We start from the raw sequence: 14,472 nt of genomic DNA on the forward strand, positions 1-14,472 counted from the left end.
TATCCCCTGAAGCAAATCAAAATTCTCCTAAAAGATTCTGTTCAATTTCATACCAAGGGTCTGGTAGCACTCCAGGGATTCTTCTCTCTGCTATTAAGCTTATAGCTATTACAAAAATTAATGTTTGCCTGTTGGTTTGTTGGTTTTTTGTTGTTTTTTTTTTTCCTAATAGGATGTTCTGCAATAAGAATGGAAAATAACTGCTTCTCTCTGGTTTTTTTTTCTTTCTCTCTCTCTCTGTTTCAGGGATCCTCAATGCATTTGCTTGCCATTATTTAAGGAGCCTTTACTAAAAGCTTCTGGATTGTGTTTGTGAGCGGACAAAAGATTTTTGTATTCAAAATGCTCATAAAGGAATATCGTATTCCTCTTCCAATGAGTGTGGAAGAATATCGAATTGCGCAGCTGTACATGATACAGGTCAGTAACGTTTCAGCTTGTACAGATGAGTGCAGACTAACATAGGGCTTCATGTGGAAGAGTGGAGTGTTGCTGTGGAATTAGATGTTTTAAATTTTGAGTTTTGCTGAGTGCTTATAAAGAAGCAGGGGGGGAAAGTAATACAAACGTCAGTTTATGACTTGCTTCATCTTGTCCTTAAATTAGAGAACTTCTGTTTGACCTACCTGGGGAAGTAACGGCTCATGCATAGGCTATTCCTATGGAAAAAGCACTAAGTGTGTGGCTACCTAACTGGAAGCAATCAAACTGTAGGGCTTAAGCAGCCACTGCTTCCCAGTTGGGCTGTGGTTACTGGTCATGCCAGTTCCATCTGCAAACTGAAGGTCTTTTGTTGGGAAGAAACAGTCTGGTATAAATTTAGAGAGGGTAAACCAAAGGAATAACTTTGAATTTAATGGGGGGAAAAATCTAGATGTAATATTTCTTTGCTTATGTACCACTATGAAACCGATAGTAATCAGTTTAGGCATAAAACTTAGATTATTTTGAATAGGCTTCTGAATACTGATGGGAATTTTTGTTCAAATTCCCTGTCTTCAATAAAGCAGTTAATTAAAATGTTGAGCTTTTGTAACTCAAATCCTCTGTGCCCATATTCTCCCAGTGTTTGAAATCCAACCAGGAGCGCGTTTAAAAGGAAATGAATCTGAAGTGTTATTTCATTGTCCCACACTTTAAATAAAATTTAATTTTGCTTATCCAGCAAAACACACGTCTAATATTGAGCTTGCAGTAGAACTCTGTTTTCTGTGGCAGGATGAAGTGATGCTAGAAAAATCTGCTTTGGCTTAAAACCTAAAATGAATTAAGGAAACAAACTAACTCCCAAAACCAAAGCAAAAGTACAACTCCCCCATTTCTCCCCTGACCATCCAACTGTGTTCCTTTAAGGACTTGTGCACTTGAACTTGACTGTTAAAACAGAGTATGGTGTGTGTTTTCCAGTAATAACAGTCAAATTCCTTTTCCTGACACAAATATAAAGCATGTATCATCTTTGTGTGTTTAACCTAAATGTTAGCATAAATGAGTAAACATTTTTCTTAGGTGGCTTCATTTTTGTGTATCTTTTCCTGACACTGTAGCTGCTTTGAATATTGTTGTAATTATTTTGTTACAACTTTTTCTTCCAGGTTTGGCTCAGCTCTTCAGATTAAAGAGCTGGTTGATAGAAGCAGTGTATTAACTATGCAGAACTTGTCAGCAAGCAGCAGGGCATGCAGGTCTGATTAAGGAGGAGCCCACCTGCTTTAACGGAGGATGAGTCGTTAACTGGGGAGCATCTGTGGGGACCCCCTGCAAGATGTGGAGGACTTGGTCAAGGGGCTGAATTTGCTGTTTGCTTTCAGAAGTTAAAATACTTATTTTTATTTCATTAATGCAGAACACTGGATTCCACTTTTTTTTTCACTTGGCAGTGATTTTGACCATGATAAGCCATTTGGGTTTCATGCAAGAAGCTCACTGGCCCAGTAAACTACTCGAAAAACTACACCTCCGAATTGCCCACCAGCCCTGCTTCAGACCTCATCTGATTTTCTAGTACATTGATATGCAGCAAAGTAAGGTTTCCCTTTAGATCAGGTGCAATAGCTGGTGTCACGTCAGGTCTCTGATCTCCTTCCACTTACCTGGAGCAGAGGACTAAGCTGGAAACACTGCGTGTAGCCCAAGATTTGGGTGAGCTTAGAGACGTGTGTTACAAGCAAGTGACTTTACTGCGTTATGTGCACAAGTATTACAAAAGGAAAAGTTAGCTGTGCTTTTTATTGAAAATACTAGTCTCAGCTCAAATTTGAAAATAAAACAAAACAAAACCAGAAACCCCACCTAGGGTAGAATGTGGAGTTTATATTCTGTTTCTTAGTGTTTGGTAGCGATCTCCTTCAACTCTTCCTGAAATTGGTGGAAAGATTCCTGCCGACTTCAATGGGAGCTTTTCCTATGCCATTATATCAAATGTTCTTTTTCTTCAGTTTGATTTAAAAGTGGAGGTTTTGTCTTTGAGACAGGCGCTGGGGAGAGTGCAGTGGGGAGCATGACTTCCGTCCTTTCCAGAGAATGAGAAAGTGCTTCACATCCGTCTTTTTATTTTTCCTCTGAAACGTGTAAGGAGGCCACAGGAGAAGCAGGTTCTCTATGCCGAACCCCCTTAGGGGAACAAGTTGAAATATCTGTATAAAACAGCAGTGTAGAGGCATTTCTTAGAAATCTTTGGTTGAAACGTAGAACAGAGTGATTTAAAGTAGTTCCCGGGGAGAGGAGCGATTCTTAAAAGTGAAAGGTTCATTTCAAAGACGTTTGTTGTGTACAGTATGGTGTCGTTATTGCTGGAGACACTAGTCAGCCTGGTCCCGTAAGAAGCAGTTTTCCAGCAGTGTAAAAAAGGAAATGTCACAATTATTCCTCAAGGGTTTTAGAGGGCCTTAAGCATGTACTTGGGTTGATCACTCATTTAACTTCAAGCTCATGAGTGAAGATCCCCATTAAACTCCAAACCAGTTGGTGTAAGATTGCTCTTTTAAGAGCAATCAAATAATTTTCCTAGATTTCAGCATCCTCTAAATGAAAGTTTTCCAAAAGGACCTTCTCACCTGAGGGATGAAGCAACTGGCCCATGCAGTTGCTCTGGGAACCCTTTCTATGGAAGTACTGCCTCAAAGCCATGTGGGCAGGGATGTTCAGACTCAAGCTGTACTACTGTGGTCACTTTTCAAAGATGTTTTCATGGAGGTTTTTGATTTGCAGTGGAAGGTCTTTTCATGAGAGAACAGTCCTTCCTTCTTCTTAGAAGTCTTAACAAATTTCCCACCAGATTTGATATAAGCAGCATCACACCCAAGTAGCAAAGGATCCTCCCATTAAACTGGGACAGGCTGTACTCATATTTACTGTATTTACTGGATGGGAGAATTAAAATTGTGCGGTATATAATCCAGCACCTCTGTTGGTTCTCTGTGCCACTAGGCAGATGAGACATGCGATAAATCGTGTGCGTGCCCGTATTGCTCTATAATTCCTCTTACACTTAGAGTTCTCCAGGCCGGTGTGTAAAGCTGTGAAAACTGAGGCGAGTGGCCTGCTGCTTTGCTTTTTAATTTTTATATTTTTTTTAATTTGACAATGGGGGGAGGGGAGCAATGAGTCTTTTAAGTGTTGCTTTCTCATAGCTTCTGAAATATTATCTGCAGTGACAGTGGTTTCAGTACTTTAAGTAGCACTTAAATTCTTCCATAAATAAGTTAATTTTACATTACAGCGAAGGGCTTAATGTACCCTTGACTTGCTTGGAAGCCTAGCAGATCTGAACTGAATTGTTTTTCTCTATTAAATTTTAGACTATCCATATCCATATTTTCATGGGAAACCTCTCACAGTGTTGTCAACATCTTCAGGTTGGGAGCCCTTGCTGCATTAGCCGCAGAGCAGTTGGGTCTTTGTCTTTCCATATACACAAGGGTTTTTTTGCATCATTGCTGAGTTTTTCTCTCTTTTGCTATCCATTAAAACAGAATAATTTTTATATCTGAGCTTGGAACCAGTGACCTTCCTTCCTACTGTGACCTCTTTTTATTCTAGTGTATAAACCAGGCAAAATATTTCAAAACGGTGAAATCATTCTTTGTACCTCTTTTCTAGACAATAATTCCATAGTGTAGCTTTTCCCTAAAATCTGTATGCACATTTGAAAGCCTGTCCTGCTTCCAGGGGTGAGAGATCTCTAGATAAACTCGACCTTGAGTTGCGCATAGGACCAGGAGAGCTGCGGTTTGTTCTGCAGGCTCCGATCCTAACATAAGCAGAAAGTAACTAGAGATGGGTGCTGAAATGAGTTTCGTGAAGCGCAAACTGTTTGTGGAGGGGATGACTGTAAGAATCTGTAGGGATTTCTTTCTTCCTGCAGAAATGGTGACTCTGTCCTGGATGTCTTCTCGAGATTCTGCACATCACATCAAAGACAAGAGCAGTATTTCTGTCTCTGCGAGGACTTTGAAGCCTGTCGGGCACAAAGGATAGAACCATTCTGTTTTATACATTAGATAGACCTTATTAAAAGGTCTCTTAATTCTTCCTCTTCTAAGTGTCCTGCATGTTTGTGTCTCAACAGCTATCCTGTCCTGTAATACCTGCTTCCTTTTCTTGTGAGTTTAGGGAACCTGCCTTTCTGTATGCCTCCCCCTCACCCCAGAAATAACACACACTTTAATGTTAAGTCTGTATCTCATAAAAGCTTGTATTCCAAGATCGGAATACGTTTGTCAGAAAGATCAGTATGTTATTAGCCAAAGGTCAGTCCATTTATCATCTTAATACCATTCATTACTGTGATTCCATATGCCATGAGATTCTGAGAGACCATTGCCCTTCTGACCTTTACATTAGAAGAGAAAATTCCTCTTGTTATTAAATCTTATTTTTATATCGGTGTGCATAGCTTGCTTTCTCTGCTGTAAATAAGTCCGGTGCTCGTTTTCTCCATGCAGTTTTCTCTGAGTACTTGTGACTTTCCTCCAAAGATAGTGTACTTTAAAACTATTCTTCTGGACCTAGTGATTGCCTTTTGACGATGGGACTTATTTTAAGATGCTGCGTCATCCTTATAAGCTAATAATGTTAATACTTTGTTATTCAGCACTTCGAGGGTCCACGACTGGGGAAGGACTCTGGACCCTGTTTGAGGCAATGTGTTAAAGACAACTCATCTGCTCAGCGCTGTCTGCTGAACTCGGGCAGGATCCTGGGAATCGAGGGCTCTTCTCATCTTTTAACATGAGTCTCTCTTCCACAGTCCCTCAGGGCTTTGCATTTATTGCCTTCCCTGAAAAATCACAGCATGTTTCCAAGCATTTGCAGTGTGCTGTACTCGCCTGTCGTGACTGCTGATGGAGTACCCCAAGTTGCTTCCCTTCTTTCTGAAGGATCATGATTTGTCTGTCATCTAAGTCTCTAGACCCCTGCACTGTCCTGTTTTCTCCTTCATTTGGGTGTAGCTCTCAGGTAGCATCTTTGAGAATAGACTTAAAAAATGTGCTTGGTGGTGGTAATTCTTGAGGCTGTGTCCTGATACCTGGGTGCAAAAGTCGTGTCCCTTAAACTGTTAGCTACACTTGGCAATTGCCAGCAGGCTCAGCAGATGGTGAAAGATTGATTGAGTGGGGGAAAACAAACTGACCCTTCATCTCTGGACACTGAAGAACAGGATGGTTGATTATTTTTGTTGCGTTTGCAGATGCCTTGGCCATCTGGACAGATAGACATATATGCTTTAATTTTAAAAGCAGGTGACACTGCTGACAGCTCCAGAGACCCTGGAAGATTCGCAAGTCTAAAAGCAAAAGCCTGGTTTGAAGCTCTTCCACCAATTTCTATGCTACAGCATTAAAAACCTGTGCCTTCTGTGTTCTCTTTCTTCCTCTGGTTTTCATAACCTTTCCTTTGTGATCCTGAGGGCTTGCATCCTTCCAAAAGAGGGGGGTAAGACACTGGCAGATCCTTAGCTTTGAGAATAAGGGCGGTACAGGTACGTTTGGTGCTACCAGACCTGCGGTCTAATTTGCACAGGTGACAGCAATACCCGTATGGGTTATCATTTTGGGAAATCATACAGAAGTAGTAAACATCTTTTCAGCATTTACTTTTTTCTTGTTTTGTAGTCATTGTCCTGGAACAGTTCTTAAGCTGGCTGTTGTTCCATACCTGGTGAAAAGATGGGTGATTTTAGAGTAGTGAACTAGGTTGCTTTGACAGTACACACGTGCTCTCTTTCTCTAAAAAAAAAAAAAAAAAAAAAAAGAACCTGAAATAAGGTTATAACACAAATTATTTTAAACTTCAGATTTGTACTTGTTTTAATAGAGGATGCGGCACTGGCAATCCTGCTGAGCTTGTGGCTGTCAAAAATCCTTTTTCCTTCTTTATTTTTTATTCTTATGAAAGAAAATTTCTGATGTCTGGACAAAATATTGACTGTTGACCCGGATTAGGTTCTCACTTTTTCAAATACCTGAAGGCAAGTAATGAATTAAGTGTTAGGAAAACTGTGGGGATTTCTTTAAGCCAGTCCTCCAGTATTTCAAGCCTGTTGTTAGTGAATAGTTGCATTGAGTTCTTAAAATCTAAGGGATGTAGTCAGAGGGTCAGAATTGGTCCAAAACTCAGAGTTGAAATTTTGTCTCTGACTCACAGTATAATAACGGGCAACTTGCTTTACCTCCCTTTAAACTAGGGACAGTAATTCTCACAGACAGTGTCTGTGGAGTAGTTAATACCATGAAAAATCCATTTAAAGATAAGGAAGGGAATACTCGAGGTGAGATGAAATACTGAGCTGGAAGTGTAGTAGACGTTTTGAAAGATGGAGCATGTGGGGTAAACAAGTTTGAGATATCTCCATAATAAAATGATTCCTAATTCATGTGCCTCTGGCACATCCAGCCCTGGCTCCGTAGGAGCGTGACGGGGCGTCTTTGTAAGGCAAAATGACTAATGAGTGGCCATGAGAACGGTTCTCTTAATGCTGTAAATTATTTATAGTCCCGCACAATTGATTGTCCCCAAAATATCTTGGGTTTGTACAAACAGCTTCATTAATATCTGAGACCTGATTCTAAATAATGCAGTGCATACCACATTTGTACAAATTGATGCTGTGCATAGTTCTGCTCTGTCTTGCGAGAATCTGCTGCTGACAACGTGTCCTGCCTTTAACTTGTAGGGTTTTTTTTTTTTTTTTTTTAAAGAATTGTGTTTTACCTTACAAGACAAGCAGTCAAGAACGATGGTGCTGCAGATGCGGCGCAGGTAACCTGTGCTTGCTTGGGTGAGAATGGTCCCTTCTTCAGGGCCTTCTGCATGCTCAGCTTTGCTCTGCTTCTGCTGGCTGCCAGCCTTGCAGGATTTGGGGCTGGAAGCCCAGAGGGAGGAGGTTCTTGCAGCTGCAAAGGGCTGTGACCCCCACCTCAAACATCTCTCAGGATAGTGAAGGGGTGGCAGGAACGGACCCAGGATCTGCTGGACACTGACGTACCTCCCGTCAGAAAGCAGCTCTACATGTGCTTCTCTCTGACAGAAAGGCCCTTCATGGGTAACATCTTCTTTCTCCTTGTGTGCTTCATATCTCCTTGGAGGCAGCATTCCACGGTGACTGAAACACGGGACAAAAGGGCAGCAATTCCTGTGTGACAGTCCCAATTCTTGCTTGGTAAACTTGAGGGAAGAGCCCCATAATATCCCTGCTGCAGGCAGGGATGTGATCAGATGGTAGCTTCCAGCAGAGCTGGGAAGAGCCCAGAGGGGAACCCTCCTGGAAACTGCAGCTGTGCAGTGCTAGGTTGGGAAGACAGATGCTAAGTACTTTATGGTTACTCTCAAAATCGTCTCCCTAATAAGCTAGTGTGCTTAATATCCCCAGTGAAACCAGACTGTCTTGTGGAGGAAGGGCAAAAGGTATTTGGTTGTCCTGATGTCTCTGAGCATAACCCCCAGCTGCAGAGTGTGTAGGACAGCCCCGTTCCTGCTTAGCAAAAACCTGCTGAGACCAAGTCACTGCTGGGGTGTCTGATCTGCCAGGAGGATCTATCGCTTCCAAACCCAGTGCTGGGGAGGGATGTGAAGGTGGTTCTGGGTCTGGAGGAGACTGTGCTGATGGTCAATAAAGTCTTGGGTCTCTGTGAAATGTCTCCGTATTGATAGAGCTGTCCTCTTTGGACATCTGGTACAGCAGCCTGGAAAGTGGCAGTCTTTTCATGGCGTTATGACTAGGTTTCTACCAGGATGGGGAGTCTTCTGATTTCTCTCCTCACACACACACTTTACAACACCGTCTCTTATTTTAGGATTCCTTTTGTTTGTTTTCAACTGGATGGTAGGAACACTTAAGACCAGGTTTTGTGTTCAGCTGGTAAAGCAGCGGTGTTTGGGGGAAGGGGTGTTGCTGAGATGGAATGAAGCTCTGCATGTTGCCCAGCCATTGATCAAACCTAGAAGGAGGATGTTTAAAACAGCTGCTCGTTTGCCTTTACTAATAAAGCCATTGATGAGGAACAGATTTCTTTCCCCTCTCCCCTGGGTTTCAGGTCATTCCTGTGTGCGCAGAGCGATGAGGCTCCAAGTCAAAGTGCTATTGTAAAGCCTCATGTTCTGATTGTTATCTTGTTGACTCAAACTAACCTTCCTTTGCTAAATAAGTATTGACACTGGCCCTTCATGTATTATTTTTTTTTTAACAGCACTAATTGGATTAAAATAATTGTCATGCATGAAGGATACATGTTAGAACGCAAAGGGCACACGGAAACCTCAGCTGTGGGCACCATGGTTACTAGTGACATCACTTGGTTTGCTGTTAACAGTAATGATTTGTGTGCAGCACTGAAGCCTGAGTGAAGATGGCCTAAACTAAACCCAGTAGATTGCTGATGCAGTCCCATTGCCATGGAAACAGATGTTGCAGCTAAAGTTGCCTGCATTCATAATGGGGTGCACGTGATAGAAACAAAAACATGGTGCTGTGATGTCCACAACTTCTGAACGGGTGGGAGTAGTGTTAGTGGAGAGAATGGGAAATCCTATTGCAGTTGAACTTCATTTCCCATTAAGGTAGTGCCAACTTAGCTGCGCAAGATGAGATACAGTAAGCCTTGCCTTTGAGTAACAAGACCAGAACTCACAAGTCCTTTGCTGTCCTCCAGCAATGTTGTTGTTTAAAGACTGTCAGTCTGACTTGACGTGGATTGTTTCTGATTTGTATTTTACAAAGTGGAGGCTCAAAACTACTATTAAAACACGTCCCTGGGGGGACAGCATTCCCAGCTCCTGCCCACCTTTAATATTGTCTTTGCAATATAACCGGGAAGAGTACACTGAACTCCTGCAAAACAGGAGTAGAGAAGCTTCCCTGTTTGAGGACTGTTTTGCTGTATTTTGGTAAAGGTCCCTACTCAATGAAGACGACTGCCGCATCATGGTTAGGATGCTGAAATGGGGTGGGAAGGATCTGGGTAGTAGATGCAGCTCTGTGTCTTCAGGTTACTTCCTCTCTCTTCAAAATGGTGCTGTCTTGTTGATCCTGTCATCTTTAATGTGAGAGGACTGCTATTCTGCCTGTGGCACAAAAGCCTTAGACAGCAAGAAGTTGTGCGTGCTGTTCTACTTCTGCACTCTAATACATTAATAACAGTAAGGGTGATTTTTTTATTTTTAATTTAATTCATGTAACTTCCTGCTTGCTCTTAGAACATGTTATGTGCTAATAAAATTATGTTGGGTTTGATCTGATCAGAAGTTCTCCTTCTTGGCTTCAAGCTTGGCTTGGAATGGAATAGTACCATCTCCTCTGCACCCTTCTCTCACACTGGAGAAAAAGCTTTTTGCTCAGGTATTGCTCTGATTATGGTGATACCTTTTTAATTGAGTGTTTCAGGTCTTTGACGCATTTTGAAAAGAAAAAAAAAAAACAACCAACAACAAAAACCAGCTTGGAAAGTATGACTCTACTGTACTTCCAGGGTAAACCAACGTTCAGTTTTTATAGTCAAAGCCCCAGTTTTTGGTTACCTGCAGTAAATACTGTCCATGAATGGTGCCTGGTCTATCACATATCTGTATCAGCAGGCAGAAGGTTGTCGGTGGTGAAAGCAGATTGCTCGTAATGAATTAGATGTCAGTTCAAATGCTCAAAAGGAGTGGTTAACGGAACACAGAGCTGAGTCATACTGCAGCAAGAGACAGCTGAAGAGAGAACGGATACACCTATGTATGTGTACATCATCCCTGTACATGTTGCCCATGTACCAAATCCTATGCTGGAAAAATCTGTTAAGAATAAACCATGCATTAGTTTGGGGACCTTTTGGTATTTTCCAGTGTCTCTGTCATTGGCTTTCTGGGTTTAGGTGCTGTTTAATTCTGGCTTGCAGCAGCTATGGCTGAAACTGTGCATCTGTTGTCATGTTGGTTTGTTTGTGGTGTTTGAATACTAGTATCACCACAATAAGCCCAATCCGCAGCTGAGGCTAACAGGCTGCTTTACTTACAACCTCTCCCAGCGTTTCTGTAAAAGGCTGTCATGTGCAACGCACCAGTCGTAGTCTTAACTGGTACTGTCTTCGTCCATGCAGCCTCTGCTCTTGCAGAGTGCCTGCAGGCAGGAGATGGTGATGGCTGGTAGGCAGCTGCCTGGAGCACATCGAGGAAGGCGGTTGGTGATGGGAAGAAGGCAACACTTTGGAAAATTAGAAGAGTGATATCTCCGTCAGCCTAAATAATGTCCAGCTGGAGACAGTTGGGAATATTTTCCCTTAACATATGGAAGAGACTGAAAATGAGTAGTTTATTCCTCTCCTGGCTTAAATTTTGTTACTCCATCCTTTATGTCTTAGGAGCCTTTGTACTTCCTTTCTAAAACAGAACAGAAAAAAAATAAAAGCTCTGATTAGTGAAACCAGGTCTTAAAAACTATCCGTCCTAAGCAGCTTCAGGCGTTTTGTTGTCTGGTGGATTGTGGGAGGCAATTTCAGCTTTCTCTGGTTCCCAAAGGACAGGTCTGTTTCTGGGGACTTAATTGGCATTTTTGGTAGCCTCAGCATCCAAAACAATAAAAAAATTGGTAATTGGCCATAGAGAATGTTTTCCAGCCTCCCTTGCCACAACAGTATGAGCAAGTATGTTAGCAGGATCCTCCGGGGATATTGCTGTCATGTTCTTGTTCAGTGGTTACACAGATGCCTTTGTTTGCTGTCATTGTTAACGGAAACCATCAACCAGCTGTAAACTTCTTGTATCCCTATCTGTGTCTAAATGGGATAAAAAAAACCCCAAACCCAAGACTTCAGTGTTATTTTAATAGATTCTCCCAGAAGAATTTGTCTGGACTATCAAAATATCCTGTTGCCAAATGGGAGCTGGAGGAAAAAAAGCAAAAAATCTTCTAGTTATTGTTTCCAGACAATGATTTATGTCTTCATTATTCATGGACAATAGGTCTACCAAGCATCGTGCTGTCAGTCTTCATAATTCGAATAATCTCAAATCAAAACTCTCACGGGTCATCAAAGTAGGCCACTGATGCTGTGTAAATACATTGCTGTAACGCACCAAGAAACTTCATCGTGAAGCTAAAGCATGTCAGCCTTTTGTAATCGCTATCTAACTTATTTAGACTGAGGGGTTGTACTGTAAACAATAATCAGTGGTAAACAAGGTAAGATTATAGCTATAATCTATTTTTAAATGCTAGAACAGCACCTGCATCGCCTATTATCACCATGCTACCTACCCTGTCTTTACTGTTCTCTGCAGTACCGTTGCAGTGCTCAAAGTAGTAAGTTACAATAAAAAAAACTTTAGGAGAAACTAAACCTCTGAGCCGTTTGCAGTGCTGCCGGAGGCTTTGCAGAGATTCCGTGTGTATACACCTGAGCAGCCTGTGCTTCACTCCGGGGCTGAAGCGCAAGGAGGAGGACTCTGTCGGTTTAGGATAATAATTGTCTTGGTAATTTTCTGAGCAATACTGCATTGGTTGGTAGCGTTGGTTTTTTTCTTCTAATTCGCCAAAAGCAAAACGCTGCCAGGCAAGTTTAATTTCCACAGCCTGACTTCTAGATTTCTACAGCTGATACGATAAGGTGTATCTTAGTTGTTTTATCCGGCATTATGCATTCTTGTTCTGTGAATGCTGTTCCTCCAGCTGCAGTGAGACTCCTCCAGTTGTGGGGGTTTCCGTTGCCATCAACCATCATACCTTTACTGAGCCGTGCCCCACTAGAAAAACGTACAAGTTGCATTTAATCACTTGGTCCCGCTCAGCTGTGCCAGGAGAAGTTCGACGGACTACAGCTTTGCAAGATATGCTCCATGTCGTTAGCTGACAGCGATGCACACTTCTGAGTGGGGAAGGGGATGGAAGATCTGAGAACTGATCAACCTGTCTTTGCTAGTGGAAGGCTTTGTTTACGGCCGTTTGTCTCCTGTTGTGAAGGGCGGATGATAAATGGGGTTAGGCTAGCCCAATGTTTAGATGACATTCATGGGAATTATTCATCTGTGATTGTTATGGTGAGGTCATGCGCTGTGTCCCATGCTATGCTGCTGTGCCAAGAGATTTATTTTAATAGAAGCCTTTAAGTAACTGGCATTCTTGCTAATCGTGGTGCATCTGCTTCTCTGGGTTCCCTGTTATGAGTAATTTAATGCTATTACTTTAGCTAGAAGGGATCTGTGTCACCATCTGTCCTGGAAAGCTATTGATGGGACTGTGCAGAACGTGGAGTGTCATCAGCAGAAGAGAGGGACTTCTAAAGGGATGACTGGATTTCCTGTTGTAATACAATATAAGACAGTTTACTGTGATTACAGCTTAGGTAACTTGCATATAAAGGCGGTTAGCTACTCTGATTTTGTTGGGGACCATTCCTCAGATATTTATATAGAGGAAGGATACTGTTCTCCGTTAGTAGCAAGTAGTAATAACACGGGTAATCTGCTAAATATAGTCTCTGCTTCTCACAGGGGCATGGGTCTGTGAGGCCAAAACCTTCAAGACTGACCCTAAAATGCTGCGCATCTGTCACTCCCAGCAGACGTTCTCTTTGGAAAGGGCTTGCCAGACACTTTTGAAGTCAAATGCTTTCCTAATCGATGGTTATTTTTTAATTGTTGTTTACAGACCACTTCCTTGTGACAAGCCCTCTCCATGCTGTAGCTGAGTCACAATAGACATGAAGAGGCTATATGGCTGGAAAGCAAATTGCTCTTCACTTCCATAAGTGGTGTACTTTCACAGTACCACTTAGGCGCAGAGTATCATCCTGGTCTCTCAAGTGCGTGTGGCTGATGTCTTTATTTTTATTGTCTGAGAAATGTATCTTCTTTTTGTCTTTATGACTGGTTAGTATTTATACTGTTCACCATCTAACTTGACTTGTTCGGTCCTTCCTGACCTTGCTGTGCCTTGTTGCCTTCTTGGCGAGCTGACTGGTGTGTGTGAGAGCATGCAGGGCTGGGAAGCAGCTTTGTGGAGTTCTTTGACTGCACTATCCTTCCCAGCGAAATCTTCTGTTGTCTTCTGAGTATGAATTAGACTGACTCCAAAAATAGTTTGGGATACAAACTTTGCAGCTCTGATTTTATTTTTTGTCATGCAGAGGTGCAGCTCTTACTTCACATTCATCAAGAAAATGTTCTTGCTGTCCGTTGTCATATCTTGTGTGGATAATGACAAGGAGGAATGTGTAGGGCCAAAAATTGCTTAAGGCTTGCAACTGGGTGAAAGAGGCTGTGGGCTGGAGTTGATCATCTGGAGAGGCTGAAGGAGGAAGCATGCACTGCTCTCAGAATAGGGCTCGTAGTCTTCTGCGGGTGCATAGAAATTAATAAAATAACCAGAAATCAGAAGTGGGACGTGAACTGACTTATGCAAAGAGTCTCAGTTAATTTGGGTTTTTCCCTTCCTCCTTCCCTCACCGAGTGTTGGGACCATAACACCATGCCAGCTGCCACATCTCCGGCAATCAGATAGCTGTTTGAGAAGCTGAGTGTTAGCGTGACCAGGTCATGTGGAAAAGCTCCTTATGGAAGTATTCATGTAAAGCAAATTTGGCTGATCTTGCAGGTTCACCAGGATTCTAGCTGTAGAATGAGAACCGGGCAAGTCATCTTCATGCAGAGATATTTCATCAAAGCTACCTAAATGGGGGAAAGACAAGCAGAGAACGTTAGTGTTAGTTTGAAGCCCAGACCCTCTGGAGAGTATCAAGAGGTGGAGAACTATAAGAGGAAGACGAGGCATAAGGTGTATCTCAGACATAGCTCTGAAAGGAAGAGTATGAAATCGCACTCTGAGAAAGAAAGACTAGAGGATATTTTTATCCTTTTTCGTATCAACCATGGCTATTAAAACAAAAAGATGTCTTCAGTGTTTTGGATTTGCAATGCAATGCAAGCATTTGTAAATCTGGGAACAAGGTACTGAGTCCACTTGCTGCTGTGGATTTCTTTTGAAATTTAAGAACT

At 42.1% G+C, this 14,472-nt stretch overlaps 1 protein-coding gene across 2 annotated transcripts in view; it reads left to right on the forward strand.

Annotated features, from left to right (window-relative positions):
- Window positions 1-246: 246 nt before the first annotated feature.
- PITPNM2 (phosphatidylinositol transfer protein, membrane-associated 2) overlaps window positions 247-14,472 on the forward strand; it is a 66,987-nt gene continuing 52,761 nt past the window's right edge. For both annotated transcript variants that reach the window (XM_009880267.1, XM_009880268.1), the window contains exon 1: window positions 247-420. In XM_009880267.1, the coding sequence (XP_009878569.1) occupies window positions 343-420 (78 nt within the window). In that variant the 5' untranslated portion in view covers window positions 247-342. The remainder of the gene's footprint in view (window positions 421-14,472) is intronic.

This window comes from Charadrius vociferus, unplaced genomic scaffold, assembly GCF_000708025.1.
Source record: "Charadrius vociferus isolate BGI_N301 unplaced genomic scaffold, ASM70802v2 scaffold332, whole genome shotgun sequence".
In the NCBI taxonomy this organism is placed as follows: domain Eukaryota; kingdom Metazoa; phylum Chordata; class Aves; order Charadriiformes; family Charadriidae; genus Charadrius; species Charadrius vociferus.